At 35.3% G+C, this 22,143-nt stretch overlaps 2 protein-coding genes across 3 annotated transcripts in view; one reads left to right on the forward strand and one right to left on the reverse strand.

The window, feature by feature from the left end:
- Nucleotides 1-22,143, reverse strand: part of LOC126904749 (netrin receptor UNC5C) — a 92,198-nt gene that overhangs the window by 45,952 nt on the left and 24,103 nt on the right. For both annotated transcript variants that reach the window (XM_050683967.1, XM_050683968.1), the window contains exon 3: nt 11,680-12,117. In XM_050683967.1, the coding sequence (XP_050539924.1) occupies nt 11,680-12,117 (438 nt within the window). The remainder of the gene's footprint in view (nt 1-11,679; nt 12,118-22,143) is intronic.
- Nucleotides 13,934-16,256, forward strand: LOC126904751 (KRAB-A domain-containing protein 2-like). Its single transcript, XM_050683975.1, has 2 exons — nt 13,934-15,364; nt 15,433-16,256. The coding sequence occupies exons 1-2, from the start codon at nt 14,228-14,230 to the stop codon at nt 15,904-15,906; spliced, it is 1,611 nt and encodes a 536-aa protein (XP_050539932.1). The 5' UTR covers nt 13,934-14,227; the 3' UTR covers nt 15,907-16,256.

Genomic DNA, 22,143 nt, shown 5'->3' on the forward strand with positions numbered 1-22,143 from the left:
ACTTTTTCGCTGGTTTTTGCCAATATTCTTAGGTATTAAGGTAATTGTACGATATTCAATGAACGAGAGAAACAAAAATCCTCCATCGGATCATTAACAAAATCCGCAAGATAGAGACTTCAAATAAATGGAACGTGAGATATTTAATACTATGTCGTATGTCAACATTAATATGTGAATAATCGAAATATTTACTTGTCAATTATTAAAAGGCAACCGTTTGATTTTTATTATTTTTTCAAAAGCTTTTGCAACTGCGAATTGTAAACTTGCATTTGTTCGGAATTAGGTTTACCGCGTGCACACCCGATGACGAGAGTGATAGATTCGTTTTACTTCTCACAGCTCTTATCCGACAGCTGAAATCACTTTTTCATTTTTCACAGATTTTTTTTACCATTATTATAATTTTTTATATTACTGCTCGAGAATTCACAGATTTTCGAGAGACCGTCGCGCAAGTTAGATAATGCTCGTCGATATTCTGGTTGACTTCCATCGCGTTCATGCAGATGCATTACACATACTATCACGACCACCACCGCCAAGCGATGATGGAATGTGCCACACATATGGGCCTATGAAACAGTTATTACGATAATTAAAAATAGATTTATCAACTCCATGGTTGAAGCGTACGATGAATTATGGGACTTATGGGTCGGCATTTTGGGGGGCACATAATTACTGAACACGGCTAATGGGCACACATCAGATATTAATTTTCTATGTCGGATTAGGATTTGAAAAAAAAAAGAGATCCTCCTCCCGCGCCGCAGTTCTAACACCAGTGGGTTACAATAATAACATCTGTTAATTGTCAGTTTGATGATGAAAGTCGATCCATATAAATATTGTTATCATTTTTATTTATGTTCAGTAGTAATTTTAATACGTCTGACCTTGTGATGTGTAATATTTCAACCGCTAAAATAGAAATTCACTTTTAAAGTGTTGTACATATCATATTTTGTTGCAGCACGTTTTTTATTCATTATTGCAATCGTAACATGGTTATTACTCGTTAATAATAACTCATAAGTTCCAGCCGTGTATAAATTTGTATTAAAACAATTTATTATAAGATGCATTTTTTTAAAGTAGTTTTATTATTTTAAAAACAATAATAAATTTTACAACGTGTCCGAGTTTAATCATCGCAACGGCTTTAACAAATTACAATTGTTGTGACATTTAACTAAGTGCTTTAAAATGTAAGAAATACTGAAGTTTTTGAAGAAGAAATTTAGAAAAAATAGATTTTAATTTTCGTTAATATTTTTAATTAAATTATAATTTGGTCAAGGTCTGGGAATTTTCTATTTTCTAATGCGTATAAGAGCATTGTGCAGCTTTGATTAAGCGTTTTTAAAGTACCCGTAAACAAAACATATCCTGGAACTATAACCAGACAAAATATTCTATTTGTGCTAATAAATTAATTATGCTAATGACGCTTCGAGCAGATACATTGTTTCGCAATTATCCGAGTTCTTCTTTAAGCACACGAACACAGACTTATATGCTGAATCATATCAATCTGGCGGAAATTGTATTGGCCTGTCGGGCGTTTAATTTATTTTTCCTTCAGACGTCGAAAGTCAAACAACAAAACCATTGACCGGAGCAGGGGCGTTGTGTTAAAAGTCTTGCACGCCGTTAAGTTAATCGTTGGTCTTTATGATGATGTCATCCGATGTAGTCATGTACAGTTTTAGTCGACGACCTTTAATGACGTTAATACACGTGTGAGCGAATGAATGGCGAATATCGGCGGTGGTGAAACGTGAAAGGACAGCCAACTTTTGAATTAACGGTCTGATGGCACGCGACTCCCCAGGAACAAGAAAAGGGTAGTGTGTTTTTGCACCTCATAGACACACGCTAGTGGCAGCAATTTCAAAGTGTTTTCTACGAAATCCATTGTGACTTGGTCGTGTGGAACCAGACTAAGTGAAATGGAATCTGATAAACAAAACATGGTAAGAAATTAAAATTCCCGTTTTTTAACCGTCTCGGCAGCAGTAAGATAAAAAACAAATATTTTCTTGGCTGTAATAACAGTCGACTCCATACTCAGAAATTAAGTACAAGTAGATACAGCTTGATATGTTATTAACCGAGAGCCGTAATGTTTTATTTGTACGTACAGATCCCAAAAACATATATTACCTGTTTGAGTAGAATCCACTTAATAGTATATTATTCGAACAAGTGTGGAGTTTTATTTGTATTAACAGGTATGACACAACATGACGAGTTTATTTCGTCGTCCAGCCAACCAATTATTAATTGTAATAGCCACCAAGTAGGAATAAAAAAAATATAAACGACCGGCAAATCTCTATGAAAATTCAGCCCATCTGCGGCATATCCTTTGAAAGTGTTCGAATTCGGCATTTCACAAACGACATCGAGTGGACCGCACGGAAAGGATGCCGCCATCACCGCCCTCTCGGCCGAGTATCCCTTTGAGGGTAAAAAGGAGTATAAAAAAAAAGGCCAAGACACACTCAGGCCTATCCTTGTAATTCCACACACGAAATAGAGTTAGCCGCAGTCACGAATGTCCAATAAAATATAATTACCCCGGGGTCTTCGCTAGTTTACCAGGACTAAAATATACATATTATTACTAGGCACTAAAGTATAATACACCGCCGATCGTATTCATTTGTACGCATAATATAACAAGGCAATACGTGTATTTACTATGACTCGAGAGTAGTAAAAAAATAAAAATAAAACAATTATAATTACTCTTAGCGCCACCAGGCGGCCAAATCGCGTGCAAAGGGGAAATGTTGATTTACAGCCCATTTATTACTGTCATCATGACTCATACAACAGAATATCATTGTCGACCTATAGGTAACGAATCCCTAAAACACTGTTAGGGTTAGTTTAACATTCTTTTTTTATGACGACTACACGTCAATAATCGATAAAACTGTATAAGATATTTCGGTTCTCAAATAATGTCTGTCTCACAAGACTACTACAGACCGACGGAGAGAAATCTATGTGAACGCGTTAATTTAAAATAGATTTTAATGTCAATCTGTACAATACGGCTGTGGTATCGTGTAATACTATTCCACTGTTGCGTACCCATACTTATTTGTACTAAAAAACGACTGTCAATGAGACTTCGTTTGAATTACAATAATGTTTAGGCCTAAGAAAAGAGTTTTGTAGTCTACTAAATGTCATGTTCGTCTATGAATAAAACGAAATAATGTAAATTTTTATGAGAACAACCTTATCTATTTAAAAGTGGTCTGCATATTGGATTTGAAACACGGCGTCATAAAATAAACAAAAAAAAAAAATCACTGTCTCCCACGCATATGTGTATTTTGCCTATGCGCTTATTGATTTTTAGATGACATCGCCCACGAGTAAAAAATAAACGGGTACATGGGTTATCTAAATAAAAGAAAAAAAAACAAAAGCTGTTCTGTTATTGTTTGTGTCGCTCGAGAGTAGCGATTACATGACTGTGATTTGATGATTTCGATCGAACACGAGACGAGATGATCTAGTTTCCGTCGTTTTCACGTCCAACGACTACACGTGCGATGGGTACAAACGTCAGATGTACGATATGGATAGGAAAGGTCGGATAGAAGGCGTATGTAGATGAATGAAATGTGCGAGAACGATGCACAAGGATAAAAAAATAGAAGACGAGAAAATAGTAACACGACAACCTGCTGGTACGTGTTAAAATGTCAGTCTGGAATAATATAAACGTACTTGTATTGTGTGATAGCGCCAAGCCGAATAAACAAAAACAATGACAAGGTGGAATTAATAGAATCCTCGGCAAGCTTTAACCGTTCCATAATCGTATACTTGTCATAAAAGGGATCGCCTATCGAGTCAATTAAATTTTATATGATTTTCCATTCATTTGTGTTGTATTCGATATTTTGTCGAGTAATTTATTGGTAATGGCCATATTATTATGGTCGCAAATCGTTTCCAACATCGCAAAACAGAAGGATTTCGTCAAAATGTCTAAGAGAATGATTTTTTATTCTACCGGCGAATTATCCTTAAACATATTATGTCGCTTACATATAGTTATATGAATCTTAATAAGGCAATTCACTTTAAAAAAACATGGTAGTGTCTGAATGGCAATGACTTTTATAAACGATTTCATGTTTGTTATCGAACGAATAGACTGTAGAATCACGTTTTTGAGTAGTGTTGAAAATGACAAATTTGTAAGGTGAAGACTGAGAGCGATTAATCTGAGTTACGAAAAATAAGAAATGTCTTTTGCGCAGCATCTGGTGGTTGGTTGATTAGGGTTTGAGAGTAATAGACACCCCCCCGGGGTTTGTAGTCTGAAAATGTCCAAACTATAAAAAAGGATCGTTATAAACCTCAGTCTCGTGTAAGTCGTTTCCTTTATTGTGAACGTTTGAGAACACTCGAGTTACTTATCTTTTAATTTAATCAATAGCTAATATGATTCGTTGACTAAATGATGATGTTCGTAGGAAAATAAGTATTTAGTTTTTGTAATTTTAAAAATAATTTTTATTTAGGTAGACTAATTTTTAATGTTTTTTATTCTGCTTATATACAACTTTGAATAGATTTGATTTATGAATCGTTACATTCATTTCTAAAACTGTGGTGCTTTTTAGTTTAATAGGGATAAATTCATAATGAATAGATGGGAACAACACAAGTATGGACAAAAAGTACCTCCAACGTAAAGTATTCAGCTTTTAAATGATTAAACCTTTAAAACTGTTTACCTATTGCACAGGAAACTCGAACGGAGAAATAAAATATTGAAATCAAAAAGTATAAGACCGAAATGAAAGTAATTCTACTAGTACTAAAGTTTTTCAGTTATTCGTTTATTTAATTATTTACATATTACAGTTATTCGCATACGTTGCTGGTAAAAATTTATGGTAATGGTGGTAGTAAAGGTGCACTCGGCTTAGCTATTCTAAAGGTACATTGTTATAGACTAAAATCTAGTTGTTTCTGTAATATCTGCATACACATACATAATTCATGAAATGTTTTTGGTGTCGCAATTGAAGGCCCGCATGTTTCCAGTGTCATAATTGAATAGTATTTACGACCAACAATTATTGCAGTGTTTGACTTGCACTGACGTTGCGTTTTAAATAAAAAATACCATTTTCGTACACACGTTCGTTGGTGGACAGCTTAAACGTTCGAACATCCTGTTAGGCTCAACAGTATCTAGACTTGGTGATCTATGCATACATTTTTAAAGCTTTGGATGTACCGGTCGGCTTAATTTACACGTACGGCATTTACAATGGAGATGATAAAATGAATAATTACGAGATAAGAATATTGTTTATCGACTGTTTACTATTAAAAACTTAATATAATTAGTACCTGATTGCCAACAATTAACGTTTGAATGAAATCCAAACAATCTACAGTCTCTCCGTATGAACAATGATCATATCTCTGACTGTTTCAATGTGCGCCGAACGATCGCAGAGCGTTTAATGAGAAGTATACAACATCGTGCATTTAATATTTAATTCCGTTGTGTACGCTTTAAATGCCTACATAATGTAATATAATGAAAATTGTATATCAAAGAGAGCGGTTATACTTATGTGGATTACAATACCCATCACTTAAGACCGACATTAATTAGATAAAATATCATAATAACATTTTGCTGATACGCTATTGTTTTAAAGTGATAATAATTATAAAACATTTTCAAGAATAAAATGATATTGGAATCTTTCAAGCGTTTGGATATAAAATTTTTTAATCACTTGAATAAATATTGGAGCCATAAGCTGTAGGAATGAAGCTTCCTGTAGTTGTTATTCATACTGTCTTCTTATATTTGTTTTTTTTTTTTATACTCAACGACAAACTTGTACTATAAAGTATAACCGTATACAAGCGCTGTTGGAGTCACATACTTTTATGAGAACTAGGAAAATATAATAAACGGACTACCGATATTGTGTGGCAAGGCGTATGGTTGTCACGATTTCCATATAGAGTTAAGGTATTTTTTCAATTTTTATTTTATATTGGTTGTGCAGCAATAGCAATGAAACTGTTAGAGCATAAAAACCAACCTCGTATGCCGATCATTAAGCGAGTAGTTTAAAAATAAAAGCGGATTTAACAACCACTCATTCATCAATCATAGTTTTATTATTATATGGCTACTGCGTTATATTGAAATAGAAACACTGGTTTGTTTTGTTAGTTAACCTTATTCGCTGTAAACCGATAAAAAAAAAATCAGTTTAAAGTTTCAAAAGCTTTTTTCAAAATGAAATCTGTAGTAGTTTAATTAAAACTTAAATGGCATTATGAACAGATAAAGGTTTTTAATTATGTTTCCGTTATTTTTTGTCTTCACTTTCATTTTCACATACTTTTTTTTTATCAATTAGGTGAGAAGCATCGGTGTTCTGTTGTTTTTAATCAACACGAGTTTCTTTAACCACTTTTCATTCGAAAAGAACAACAATAACGTTCAAGAAAACTCGATAATACTGACGAGCTACTGCTATATTTTTTATTCTTTTTATCATTATATTTTCTTTGACACTATTGTTTATTTAAGTCACCCAAAGAAAATATGTTTTGGCTTATTGATTTATTCGTGTAAACATATATACTTAGGCGCTATAAGATGCGGCGTGTTGTCATTATTGAGTACTTTAAGCTGAAATGCACTTTGCCTTTGACAAATTATTCCTTTCGTTGAACATCATTTTTGAGTTTACACAGTTCACTGGAAACAACAGTTTATAGAAATTTAACGATAATTTAAATTTAGTGTGTGTTAATCGGAAAACGATTTAAAAATAAACGATCTTTTTTATGTTACTTTCGATTACTTTAATTATATTATTTTTTTGTTATTTCAGTTAATTTTCTTTTAAAGTGAAATATTGAACTTCAAGTTGAACATTTTGAAGGGCATGTCATTTCCTGATTTATAAAACAACATTTGAAAATTATAAAGTAAAAAATTAGCATGTTAGTATAAAAAGACAATGGTTTTATAAAGAGTATCCCTTTGAACCTTTTAAACTTTACCGAGAACTTACAAAAAGTTTTTAAACAGTAAAATGACTCCAAAGTAAAGTTTCTTGGAGAAATAAATCTCACCTGAATTTAGATGAGTGGTTTCCGGTTACAAGGCCACTACTATTTTATTATCTATTAAAAATAAATGAGAGTCTAACATAAAACTCATTGGCAATAAATTCTTAATTCTTTTTTATATTTTTACGACAAATTACGAAAAATAAAGAGTTTTTTTACAATAGTCTCACAAAAAATTCCAAACGGTACTTTATAAATTTTTAAACAATCGAATAATGGTAATGATGTTTGTGTGCAAATTAAGAAATAATTTGTGTAAATACTTTGTATGACATAAGATTAATAATTTCATTCTGATTAGGGTAAACTATTAATGTGATTAAACCGGATGAATGTTATGTAATAGTATAACGTACGCATTATAAGTAATATTATTCATTGTCTTATGGTCTAAGTAATAATCTCTCATGTTTATAAAAATGTATAGAACTCAAAAAGTAGAAAAAACGAATAAGTTATGATATGAATACATTCAAAAGACGTTTAATGCCGTTTTTCTTCAATGAAAACTTCATGCAGTATATATTTTTACACATGCCACGTGTGACACTCCGATGTATCAAAAGTCATTTTCTCGAGAGCTCTACTAGAAGTTTACATGACAAAAAGAATTACCTCGGTTATTGTTATTGCACATTCATACCCGCCTTTTTATCAAAGTACAAATGATTCGCAGACTATTGTTTTCGAAAAAATCACGGGATGTGTTCTTTTAAGCCGGTTTTGACGTCAAAGCTTTCATGCAGACGTGCAGACGTACCCTCCCTTTTCATCGGAAAAAACCCTTTTAGTCGCGTGTTGTACATGTGCTAACATTTGTAGTCCACCCTAATGATAAAAAAAAAAAAAAAAAGAAATGACATGCGCTAAAGTCGAAACATCCGAATGCTATTGTTCGAGATTGCAGAAGCAGAAAGAGTTACAATAATAGAAAACAGCTGAAATTAATACATCAGAAAAACCATAACGGGGGTGTGACTTTCAATGAACAAAAAATATTTCTAATCGTTAAAATCGCTTGAAATGAGTCTGAAAACATTTAAACAAATCGACCACCATTAAACGAGGGATCTCTATGGGACTCCGGAATCACTGTCAATGTATAAATACGGATAGGTACCGTGTAAAGATAAGAGCCAAGATCGTCATGAGCTCTGCGGGATACCTGATGTCTAACATGACAGCTTGTACAAACAACAATTATTATTGTTATTGGTTTTGCTTGGCTTGGACGCCAACATGAAATAAAAACAAACGGTGCCAAACAATATTTATATTTAAGTCATAGGCCGGTTGTCGTCGATAAACCGCATCAATCTGTCAAAAAGGAAGTTGTGACAGTTGCGCATGAGCAATACAATTTTCTTTATTATGACTATCAAACATTGCCAAGTAGATTTCAGTTTAATATCATCGATTATCACAAAATCCCAATCATTTGCCAATTGAAAGTTATTAGGGCTTAACCGAATAAACATGCATATCTATGAATATATTAGATTTAAGTGGTTAGTTGCCAAGTGTCCATGGAAAGAGTTAGGTATGGTACCCAATAAATCATAATAATAAATCGAGATTATTTCTTGGCTAGCAGAGTCACAAATATCATAGGGGTACAATGGACCATTAAAACAATTATTAGCCACGAAGAGACTTAATAAAATTTCATGAACTTCTGATTAAAGATCAAACAGTTTTAACGAACCCATTGGAATAGACTCGTATCAAAGACGAACATAATCAGCAGAAAATTCTGTTGGAAAAGCGTGTACGTTTTCCTAGCGTGTAGCGAGTCCTTTGTTGGAATTCATCGGAAAGTGCATTGTTTTTGTGTTGCGCGTGTCCAGGTTCACAGCTGAACAAATTTTTCAATTGTAATTGGACCGATTCTTTATTAATTGTCAGTATTGACTACCACTGGTTTAATGATGTCGACCAACGCGTCCGACACCGCGGCTCGTGCGTTCATTATGATGGAAATGAGGACAGAAGTACACGGTGGTTTGTTATTAGGACTCCCCGCCAGCTCAGGCTTTTGAAACGAACGAATTCTCACCCTCCGCGTACGACATGATGATTATCGGGGAGGGCTCGACTGTGCGTCCAGCTGGGACTTGCTTTCTTTTTCCTTTTTTTGCCGTTGTCGATCCTGTACATTGGAAATGTCAACTGTCACGCGAAAAGCACGAACACGTACGTGACAAAAACCGTTGTTCCCTTTGCTATGCTGCGAATCGTTGCGAAATTATCGTTCGTCTAATTTGCACCCGTCAGGGCCAAGGCGACCGTCCAAAATACTGTGCAGACAAACACACTCGAAAAAGTGCCGGGTCCGGCACTTGATCACGAACGCCGATGATTAACACACACATGCGAAGGAGTGTCACATAAGTATTGTTCAAAATCAGAGCAAACAATCAATGATCTTTACGAGTCATTTAAAACCCATCCACGTCAAATAAAAATATAACTTTAAAAGAGTTTTTCGTGCCATTGATTTCACATTGAATAAACATTGCGCTGACTTACAAACGGGAAGCCATAAAAATAATTGTCTATCTCAGCAACTGAGTAATTATAAGTTTTTGTAAAAATATTTTTGATATTAATTAACGATGAGAGTTCGTTAATTAAACAAAAAATGCGAATACTGCGAAAACGTTTTTAAAGGAAATGAATAAAAATGACAAAATGTATAATGTCATAAATAATTAATCAGACGCTCGCAAAACGGCGGAGTCGAAAAAACGATAGTATTTTTTTCCTTTTTACTATTACCTACTTTGAATAAGACAATGTAAACATTTCAAAGCACTAAAGGCTTTATAAAATGTAAATTATACGAATATAAAAAGAACCCATCCGTAGTCTCTTATTCCGCCAAGAAAATATTATGTCAAAACTGTCATGATATTTTCGCCCTTATTGCACATTGCGACAGAAGAAGAGCACATTTAGCTTGTTTCGTAAGTGTTATCGCACGGAATGCCGCGGACGGGTTTCGCTGTATAAAAAAAACGTCGAGCAGAATTATTGGGTTTATTTCAAAGAACAATAAATCTCGGTGAGAAAGTTTTTAGTCATAAAGAAATCCAGAACGAGGGCAGAAAGGGTAATTAAAACCGTTATCGGAATATTTCAGTCGTACTAACGATGCGCCATTAATTGGCCGCAAAAAACAAATGTCGGTACCCCAACCCGATCTGCTTGCATGTCTGCCCGAGTAGGGGTAGGGGATGGGCAAGGAAAGTTAATTTCGTGCAAAACAAAAACAATTCGACGACCTATTATTGTCGGCACGTCGTCTGGAGAAGAGCAGTTTTATTTTTTTAATTGGACTGTACAACGAGTTTTATGGTTCTTTATTGTATAATTGTGGTTTTACAATTTTTCAATTTCGTCTCAGTGTAACGATTGTTTATTGTTTTTATGAACTCGACGACGATGTCTGTTTGCCATCTCGACGGTTGTCTCTCCGAAATGAGAAATAATTATTATTTATCGACGTTTACGGTATTGATACGACGACGTCGCTCCGCGCCTTTTGGTAAGCTTAACGTCAGCAGTGTGTCGTTATGGTTCCGAACGATGCCAATAAGCGAGCGGAAATCGAAAAAAACAATGGGAAATTTCGCGGAGAGAAGTAAAAGGTTTTCGAGCAAAACTTTTGGAATTCCATTAGACCTATTGAAAAGGCTGTTGTTATTTTTGTCAATAGACAACTGCAATGCTTACCGTCGGCGTGCACCTATAAATGTAAACAAGTGTTCAAACCGCACCATTTACGACAATGGAAAGTGTTTTTCCACACGTCCGCGTCAGTGTATAGGCTCGCGTGCGTTTACACACAACCGGTAAAACGCGTAAGCTGCCAAAAAACAACACATAACTTTTAAGCAGATTACGGCAGCTGTGACTACACTTTCGTTTCGAAATCGCTTTCGACGGATTTGCCGGGCAGGGAAACGTGTGCGACAACGACAAATGGCGCGAAACGTTCCTATGAACGGCGCCCACTCTAACGATCCAATCGATATTTATAAGCGAATACGCGGGGCAACAAATATCTGCTGTCATCCATTTTGAAAAATGATTTTTTCGGGTAAAACAAACGGCAAGTTCTGTCTCGTAAAACGGGTTTAGACGGAGAAAGTCGCACTACCACCGCGTTGCGTGTCTGCCCCGTTTAATTAGCGTGCCGTTAATTCTTATTGTGGAATCACACTCTCTCGTATTCAGAGCCGTTTAAGGATTGCAGCGCCTAGCCACAAGTGTCATCATCGCCGAAATTAATCGTTCGAGTCGATGTAGTCAAGCGCACGATCTGCAGATATTCGTTTAGTGACAACAACGACGACGGTAACTCAATCAAACGACACACGAAAATTCAGCTCGAAATCAAAAATAAATAAATGTCGTTGTACACGTTACGTCTGTGCGATTTTCAGAGACAACATAACAACAGACGTTTGTTGTGTTGTCTCTGAAACATTGTTGTTTATGTATGGCGGTACTCACATGCATAGATGACGTTGGCTGGTCTACTGACTATGTCACCGCGTGACGTCCACGCAACGCATTGACACTGGTAGTTGTGCTGGCCAAAGTACTCTTCGACGTGGTTTCTGGTGATGTTGATGGTGGCCTCCACGTTCCGGACACCGGTCATGGGGTCGACGAAATCCATCTGGGAGGGTCCCATGGAATCGTCGACCCTCTCGCCGTTACAGCGGAAGTAAACCGTGAGAGCGTGGGCGGCTCGACAGGTGAGTGTCGCCGGTTTTCCTTTGATCACGTACGCGTCAGTCGGTTCCTCGAGGAATATCGGCAGCTGTACCGGTGCGTCCAAGCTGGATGCCGTCACCGGTTGCATTAGAGTATCGCCTCCTGGTAGGTATGACCCTTCGTCTACTTCACCGACGTTGCTCGATTCAGCAGACGCTAGTCCGCTTATCACTGAAACAAATGTTGAAAACGTTAATTAAAAGTCCACATAGAAATATTGAAAATAATTTTGATCGGTGTTAATGTGTGCGTGTGTGTTTTTATAACTAACGATTTCGATTTTTTGTAAATGTTTATTAATATTGAACATAAATGAGAAATAATTTAACGAAACGTTTTTTCTTAATTAAAAAATTCCCACATAATAATATAAACATCATGTTAGTGCTTTATTATTGCTATACACATTTTGTAGGATTTACGGTTTACTTACAACATAAAAATATAGAATGTAATTGCAGTTAATACTATATTGTCCTGGACGGTGTTATATCCACGTACGTTACACTCACAAAGCAAATGAAAAAAACCCTTAAAAAATACTTCATGGCCATGTTAACATATCTGCGCTTCCAGTAAAATGTTTATGAGGAAATACCCACATAAAATTCAGGTGTATAATGGCTGTACCAGCCGTTTTGATAGTCTATTAAATAATCGGAGAACGCGAATATGTGTTTTTGGTTTTCTTTAATGAATTTGCTTAACATTTTATTTTATTTGTGCCTTAAGACGAGTTCTGTCTTTTTAATGGCTGCTTTTTATACTTTTTTCGTTAGCACTTTATTATTATGTGGACAAATGCACTTAGAAATCATAGTTTTATTTGTTTGTATATACGTTTAGTTTTTTAAACGCATAAATTACATCCTTTTAAACGGTCGCGTTTTTAGTGAACTTGCTAATGCGCGTGCTAATAAGAATTTTACAGACGACGGAGTTATTACAAAAGTACACAGACCGTTTTTAAACACACGTACAACTTGTGTCTTTAAGGATTTCGAACGCAGTACAATATTAAAAAAATAAATCCTCGTTTCCCTTTGATGGCATGTAGTTCTATGAAACGCACTAAGACGCCGAAAACTGACCGTGAAACTTGTACGTGAACTCAATTTCTCTGACCTGTAATGATTTAAGTATGTTTAGACTATTAAGGGTCGCAGAGTGAAGGTGAGCATTCTTCACAATCGCCGAGGACGTTTAGAGATTTCATGTGTTATTTCTTATAGACTTATAGAAGGTAAGAAAGTACTGTATGATACGACAAATAATCGGTATGGGCCCAAGTGTACAAATCGTATTGAAGACGACCTGGAAATAAATGACATCTAATGTAAAAAGGATTAATATCCGAGAGAGTAATATCTCTTGCTATAGCATAGTATTCACTAAGTCTTCAGAAAATAACACATCAGGTTTACCGGGAATGATAATTTTTAACTTAACATTCAAAATACAACTAAAGATTAACTTGTTAACCGTTTCATGTGACATTGACTAATTATTTATTATTTTAAAGCTTCCCGTGCATATGATCGTGTGGACTAAATAAACATAGTTTGTTTTAAAATGTACTTCAGTAAGTGTATTATTGTAATTGATTATCGATTTGTGGTAGCTGAATACAAGTGAATAATGGGCAAGTGGAAATCGAGGTGGGTCCGGTAGTCGAGAGTCCCGTAGAGTTCATAATCTAATTGTACACGTAAACACGATGTTATTATTAATACACTGAAACAAAACATTCATTCGAATATTTTTATTTTTTAAGACTTATAAGCATTCTGAAAAGTCGTACAAGTAATGTCAATAAATTACACTGATCATTTTCGAACTGTGACGCTGAAGCAGTTTTACAGAGGTGCGGGCAAAGTAAATAATTGACAGGCAATCGTTGGATTTGCCTACGAACGAAACCGGTCACGAGCTCGGAGCCGACTTAGGTGACTTAATAGCGCACGTAACGCGCGTGCAATGTATAGTATGTATGTTACGGGTAAAGTACAAAATATGGTTAGTGTTCACATTATCCGGGTAATGTGTACACTACCTGTACCTATTGGATAAAGTAAAAATACTATTTATAAAACGTTTATTTCGTACTTTACTCGGGTATTTTACACATTATCTACGACTGAGTGGGTAAAGTACTTTGATAAAATGTATATGATAAAATAACGATTGTAGATAAATGTTTATGAAGAAACACACGCAATAATATTTAGTACAGTGCTAGTTCGTCTTAATACACGCGTCGTACATATAATAGGTTTTTAAAATGACTTCACGTGAAAAATTTTATGAATGTTTTTATAAAATAGTTAATGAAAAAAATAATAATTCAGTTTATTTATCGGCAGTTAAGTATAATGAAATAGTTTCGGAAATTAAAAATGTGAGATCAAGTGGAATAAAAAGTAACAAGGCATATCGAATTTTGAAAAAATACGACCTCATTACTATTGGAGAAGAAGATAAATTAATATTGCCGTTGTTGGAAGGTAATACAAACATTTTGTACTATATTACTAATGAAAATATCTATGATGTGCTACACGATGTACATTTGAGTATTGGGCATGGTGGAAAACACCGCATGAATGCTGAAGTTAAAAAAAAGTATAAAAATATAACACAAGAAGCAGTGTCTATTTACTTAAAGTTTTGTGAATCGTGTCAATCTAAACAAAAATCTAAAAACAAGGGTCTAGTGATTAAACCAATGGTGTTTTCGGAAATGAATAGTAGGTGCCAAGTGGACCTGATTGATATGCAGTCGCAGGGGGATGGAGAGTTCCGGTTTATTATGGTATATCAGGATCACCTTACTAAATTCGTTCAACTAAGACCCTTAAAAACAAAGAGAGCAGAAGAAGTTGCAAAACACCTTATCGACATATTTTGTATTTTTGGAGCTCCGATGATATTACAATCTGACAACGGCCGCGAGTTTGCAAATAAAATAATAGAAGACTTAAAAGAAATGTGGGACACACTGAAAATTGTTCACGGAAAGCCACGCCACAGTCAGTCACAAGGAAGTGTCGAGAGAGCAAATCAAGACATACAAAACATGTTGATAACATGGATGAAAACAAATAACTGTAAATCATGGTCAGAGGGACTTCGATTTGTACAGCTAATGAAAAATAGGGCCTACCACGATGGCATTAAAAGATCTCCATACATGGCCATGTTTGGTACTGATGTGAAAATTGGTTTGTCATCATTTTTACTACCAGCTGAAACAGTGGAAAAATTAACCACTGAACAAGAATTGGAAGAAATATTGCAAAGTGTCGTGTCAAACTATGAACAAAGAGAAAATCATAGTGTTTCCGATAATTACTGTGAATCGTGTGGCTGTACTCTTGGTAATGAACAAACATCTATTTGTGGTTTGTGTGATAAAAAAGTAATTATATTACAAAACAAGTTTTATTTAGGAAAAAATGTTATTTATTTTTATTAAAAATGTTTCAGAACACCATAGAAAATGAGAGAAGCAATTCAAAATTATCGCTTGAGCAACAAGCAAAAAAAATGAAGTTCAGATCCATCAACAAATTCCCACCATGCAATGTTGGCGACACAGTTAGAGTCAAACTACCAGAAGTAGACAGAAGTAAGGGTGATCCACAGAATGTACTCTTTGCGATTGTGTCTATAAGTGATAATCAATATTACGAACTCGGTAATAAAAATGGCACTCTTCATCAACTTTATTCCAGAAATCAATTCACTGTATGCTCTGAACCATTAATAGATATTTTAGAAGTTTTAGCCACAAAAAAATCTTTGCGTGAAATAGCTAATGAACAATCTTTTTCCGGTGGTCAAGGTTTTAAGAAGTGTTTATGTAAAACTACATGCTTAACAAATAAATGTAAATGCAAATCCGGGGGAATACTTTGTAATTCTAAATGTCATCCAAACTCAAATTGTTCTAATAAATAATTGTATTTCGCTTAAAATAAATAGTAAATAGTAAATAGTAAAATTGTTCAAATATATAATTTATAGTTTAATCGTAATAATAATAAATAATTTTTTTTTGAATTAGTATAATTTGGTTTTTGCTACTAGAAAGACTTTGTATAATCTGTACCATTTACCGAAGTTATAAGTTTACGATTATAGTTATACGAATACATTATCCACAGCACACCGGATAATGTATAAATTGATTGGATACTACATATTTAAGGTGGATAATGTATACATTACACTGTTCGTATGGATGAGGTTCACATTACCCGGGTAATATGTACACTAACCATTTTTATACTTTACCCGTAACATGTATACAATGTGCACGATAGAGATGTCCGTCTAAAGCAATGAATCGACAACTAAAGCGAAAAGGTATTCACAACAATATGTGGAGCGGTCAACCAAATACAAGTCCTCAGACGCGTTCATTCATTCGTCACACGCAGACCTAATGAACACAGTAGAAGCGTCTAGGAAGTACAGCCGAAAAAGACAAATGGTCGGTCGCCCATCTGTCACCAGTCGATATTGCGAAACGTACGGTACACGAGAGCCGAGTTTAAACGGCACGTTGACCGGAAGGTAATGCGCGGCATGTGCACCCGATTGAACCGTTGAACTGTACAAGTAGACACTCGGGGCAGAAAATCGTTTCCCGAGAGAATCTAGGCCAATAACAAACGAAGGAACAATGTGATATTATAAAATGTATTGGTGCGTACACAATAGTCGCTTTCATCTTTAAAAGCTGCCGCCTAATACCGTCTGATCGGTCGTTTAAAAGATTGAATATGCATAAACGTACGCTGGCGCAGAGTGAAAAAAATCATGTATGACTCGAACAACGGCGTTCTGAGATAGAACCATAAAAAACCGATAAGGTGGTACGCCGGGTCAATCAGTACTGAACCATAAATGAAAACTTTGTGTTTATACGGATTTGTGTCGTACGTGGTCGACGTTACAACTCGCAGTTTTATACACACGACCCCAACTAATGAGTTTGCACAGAGTTTATGCATTCTGCGAGCTAAAAGTTGGTCGGCATCCTCCTATTTTGGTGCACAACTGTATACATTTAAATATTTTTTTAATAATTACGAATGGTAATGGCGAAGGGACAAACTCGTAGAAACTACAAACGTATAATACGATTATAAACTTGTGCATATGGAGTTCGTTTGACAGTGCACCGAGAACGTTGTATATGCAAATTCGCAGTGTTTGTCTTCAGGGTAGTTGCAGTCACGATGCGCTGGGAAATGGCATTTAAATCATTTCACAGCGAAACACGCGCTGTTTCGATATATGTACACGAGGCGGTTCACCGCATTACTAGCTGTTTTTATTTTATTTGTAATCGAAACGCGCAAAAAAAGCTGCACAGAAAATACAATAATCAAAACATCTCCGTTTAACATATCTATTATTGCATCATCCTGGACAGTTATAAAATGTTGCGAAACGCCCGGCCGGGCGTGTCTTCCCGAACACGATTGTAAATTTAGCCCCATACCTGGAGGTACGGACCGCGTGCATTGTAAAACATTCATACGTGTATTTTATTCGCACGGGTTCGTGATGTTTTCGTATCGCGAACAAGGTAAAAACAATAAACCGCCGAAGATTCTCCCGCAAGACGGCATTACAAATTATTAAACAAATTCCCACACGCGAGTTTATGTGACCTACCATTAAGACTTCTTGGGAGACGCCAGTACACGGTTCTTTCCCCTTGTGCCTCGTTCTTCCTCTTTTTCGTTTTTTTCGCCAGGCTTGTAATTTTACTTCGCATTTCCTATAAACCACTCGATGGACACGCCCACGTAAATATGTTTAATAATGGTCTTCTATCCGTATCTCGTAACCATATATTTGCAACATATAGGTGAACTCTGAACCTCGAGAAAAACGCCACCCATTAAGCACGTGTATAGAAGCGAGCGGTAAAAAAAAAAGAGGCGCGCGCGTTTTTTTTAAACGGTAACGTTTAGCCTCATCGTGATTGTTTAATTTTTAATGCTGTCGGTGTAGAATTTATTAATATTTTGTAAAAATGAATACTGAATATGTTTTTACCGAGGTGATATAGTTGTTGTCGTTAGGCTTCTCCGCCACCGACGCAGTAGTGGTCTAAACGACGGCCGCAACGATCAATGCGTTGGCGATTATGAGTTTGTTTTTTTTTATTTAACCAATGGGAAGATCAATTAATGTCCGGTTTGATCAACGTAAAAGGAAAATAAAATAATATAATAATCATAAATTCAGTCACCGGTGACCAGATACACAGTTTATCAATTAAATTCACCGCAGTTAACGACTTGTCATAAAGCCAATGGACTTGTTACACGTCTGATATATTTCACACAGGACACGTTGTAGAAATGTATGTAATAATCTTTATACGATAGTATTGTAACTTGTAAGGCGATAAGAAGGTATTAATAATTTCTAATTCAAAACAGCGTTTTACAAAAAAAACTATAAGATTATACGTTGTTGTCCGTGCTGGAGGTTGTATCGGATTTCCCATTGCTCAAAGATTATAGAAACTGGCATTCCGTTTCACCGAGTTCAAAAGTCTGATCTACTTTTAGAGAATTTAATATTCCTAGTTTAGCTAAGATAATTAGTACCTTATGTCCCAATATACTTTTGGAGAAATAAAAGATAACGAAAAACTTGACGTGAATATTGAAGAATACGAAAAAATAAATTTCATCTGTGGGATTTTCGGCAAATTAATTAACCCGCACGTTAGAAGAAAATCATCGTTTGTGAACGGTAAAAGAAAAATGACATAACGTCTGCGTTCCCCTCAATGATCATTGCGCGCAACATCTTTAAATAGCATTTTACATTTGGAAGCCGGGCGACAAAGGGTGAGCCTGACGTACTTTATAGTCATTTTTAAAAACAAAAATAAGTACTTGACAATCCTCTGTTCGAGGAAATATTGTATTTTTAAATATTTGTATACAAAGTAACTAACTGAACACTTTTACGAAGGGAAAAGAAAAAAAATACAATGTTAAAATAGAATATCTTTGAAAATATACTTAAGGTGTTTACTGCTTTGTGGAATATTTTTAACGTGGGCATTTAAGAAACCCCGTGTACATGTATTTTAAATTTTAATTAATTCGCATTAATCGATTGATGAAAACCGATTGTGGAACAGTTGCCTCGTAAAATAATATGTAAAAGTCAGACTAATTTCCTTTGGACTAGTGTGGGTCTTTATTTAAACGACGCTAGCTTAAATTTGAATTTATTTGTATCTAAACGTTTGTAACATGTAAAAAAGTCATGTTTTTCCTTTTGCTCCATCAGATCGTGTCCTCTGGCCGTATAATCGAATTCTGTACCAGCTGTATGTTAATATCCCAGTAAAACATAAACCGCCTTCTTTAAAGACAACAAGGTCGAAACAACTATATTTTCACTGCAAGCGTGTTCAATTATAACCAACTACGTTAATTATTTTTCGAGACGTCGTTACCACATCGGCTCCACCGTCGTGCGATCTTATCGTATCCAACGCGTAGACGGTTGAGGATACTATTTACCAGGACGAGGACTCTAACTCTCGGACTCGACCCCCGGGTTCCAAAACCCATTCATTTGTCACCACAGATAGTCTACAACGGGCAACGTACGACTGTTTGAACTGAATTAATGTGGCAAGAAACAAAAAAAAAAAGAAAAAATGAAACAATAATAATAATAGAGTCGTTGCCGGTTTACACTTTACACGATAACTCGTGTACTGACTAATAGAGAAATCGATCACGAACAGAGCAGGGCGGCGACGAACAAACGCTGTGCGGTGCTGATTATAATAAAATATTATCTCGTTCAACATACGCCTAAGGGCATAGGACGATCGTGCAGAACGGATTTGTAGAAAGAAAAGTATTAATGAATTAAAATCGTTCTCAAGGCGAGACCCCCGGGAAGAGGTGCACGTGGATTGCGCGGTTTTTTGTAAAGAGAAGTTGCTTCTGTCAGTAAAAGGTATTGTTTTTGGAAACGCACGCTGGTTTTTGGTGCTGCCCGACTTGATTCCCACCAGTATGCTCTATATCATAGTACTTTTGAAGTTTACGCCGAACCACTTAACCGACCGGTTGATTACTCATAACTGTCTTTGATAAAATTTAATCATCCGTACTACTCTTTGTCTACAGAGTCCTAAAACAACTACGGCACATGATGAGATTTGTTTTTATGTTTATTGCATTCTTTTTGCTCTAGTCGTACGTCGCTACCTTGTCGCTGGAATTTATAGTCATATAAAAGATATTCGGACGAAAAGAAACTGAAAAAGACTTGTCGTATCTAGATGGTAGCTAGATAATAGGTCTAGAATAAGTTTTTATTACCCCAAAAATTAAATACGATATTTTATGTTTTCATTATCGTGACATTTTGCTCATTTACAAGTTTTCACCGTAAAATTTATCGCTTTAAGTTTGGACGGATTTAAAATATGAATATAATTAAAAGGATGCTGAAATATAACACCGAAATTACTTATTCGAAAAATACATTTTCTCGTTATTAAAAAAAAAAAAGTGATGTATTTCAAATATACTTTTTCAATTTTGTGATAAATAAACTCTACGAAATGATCCGAAAATTCTCATACGCCAGTATGCTTTTTTAAATTATAATTTCGTACACAAATATATTATTTTTATCACCAGTTACCCTTACCTTGTATGCATTAATAACTATCGGTACACGTATGTGAAAATTCGGACATTTCTTTTAAAGAGTTTAATGTTAATTAAAAAAACTTAACATAATTTTCACATAATGAGAACCATTCCCGAGTATAATACTGAACCAAGCTGCAGTGAGTTTCGAGCGAAGTATAATAGGGTGTAACGCATACTTGAATACGTTTAGGATTCTATATCTACAACAATAAATCATTTTCTAGGCAACACATGCCAACGGTATTCTATTGTTTTTCATTATTAAAATATAAACCGCACTCGGTGCGCGAACGCCCACTCATTAGTTGTCAACTCGTTGAGCTGTTCAACAGTAGGCCATTAAATTATTCAAAACTCGAATCGAAAACTCGTTTTTTCTTTTATATTCGCCCATTTCGTATTTGTCTTATAGAACGTCAGTCCTGTGAAGTTCTTAAGGTTTAACTATTGATTTTATGTCTAGGCTTGCTGGTTTTTCGGCACTTACGGGTAAGCAATGTCAACAATTATTAGTGTGTAAACCTGCTCGTCCTAAAAATTGGTCCGTCCTTGTTATGATATTCTTCGTGATACGAAAAATAAATAGCTTTATTTAAATTTTTCGCGGACATACGTTTCGACAAGACACTTCAATATCTGTAACGTCGTCGAATGCGATGTGCCCAATTGACTAGCACGCAAAGTGTACTTGTCAACGTTTTCTAAATTTAAAACATCTCATACAATTCACGTATGTTTCTTTTGCCATTTCACTCGTTTATAATTCGTAATCGCGTTAATGAAGCCAATCGTATGAGCGTATAGGAATTTAATCACTTCCGAGTTACGCGCTGTGTTTATAATATGATTTTTGATAGTATCGTCGTTTTGGACGGATAGATACACGAGCACGTACATGTAAATAATATGATGTTTTATTGGAAGCGATTTCCGGCCTTCCGACTCGATTTGTAAGCAATATTATTATGAACGGCCCTCGGCTCACGATAATCGTGTGTTATGAGAGATGGGCCAACGACGAAATCGACCGGAATCTATACTGTTACCTAAACATACACATAGACCATCAATTTAAAGCTGAACAATAGTACAATAGCATTTTCATTTACATATAGTATTCTATTATCGTGGTAGCTGTACGTGTGTAAATCAATGGGTTTGATAAATGCTTTCCCCGAAACCCGAACACTGTGTAAACAAAATTCGGGATGAAATATTATACGAATTAAGACAACGCGAGACAATAATTTAGTAGTGGAGATTTAGTATTGAACATCGTGTAAATCTATTCGTTCTTTATTGGTCGATTTTCTAACGTGAGATTTTAAACTTTAAAACTAAACCGTCTTGAGTCTACACCGTATAGAGTGGAGAAGAGACTGCGACCTAAATTGATAAATTAATTCAATTTTAAATATTCATGTCGTGAAATGCGTTTAGAAACAAACAAATTCAAAACTCATTATATTCCGAG

The sequence above is a fragment of the Daktulosphaira vitifoliae genome, unplaced genomic scaffold (assembly GCF_025091365.1).
Source record: "Daktulosphaira vitifoliae isolate Bord-2020 unplaced genomic scaffold, ASM2509136v1 Scaffold_4, whole genome shotgun sequence".
Classification (NCBI taxonomy): domain Eukaryota; kingdom Metazoa; phylum Arthropoda; class Insecta; order Hemiptera; family Phylloxeridae; genus Daktulosphaira; species Daktulosphaira vitifoliae.

Bases quoted from the DNA above. Each gene is read 5' to 3' on its own strand.
- LOC126904751 (XM_050683975.1), top strand. From the start codon at position 14,228: ATGACTTCACGTGAAAAATTTTATGAATGTTTTTATAAAATAGTTAAT. The intron at 15,365-15,432 runs GTAATTATATTA...AAAATGTTTCAG, and splicing joins GTGGTTTGTGTGATAAAAAA to AACACCATAGAAAATGAGAG.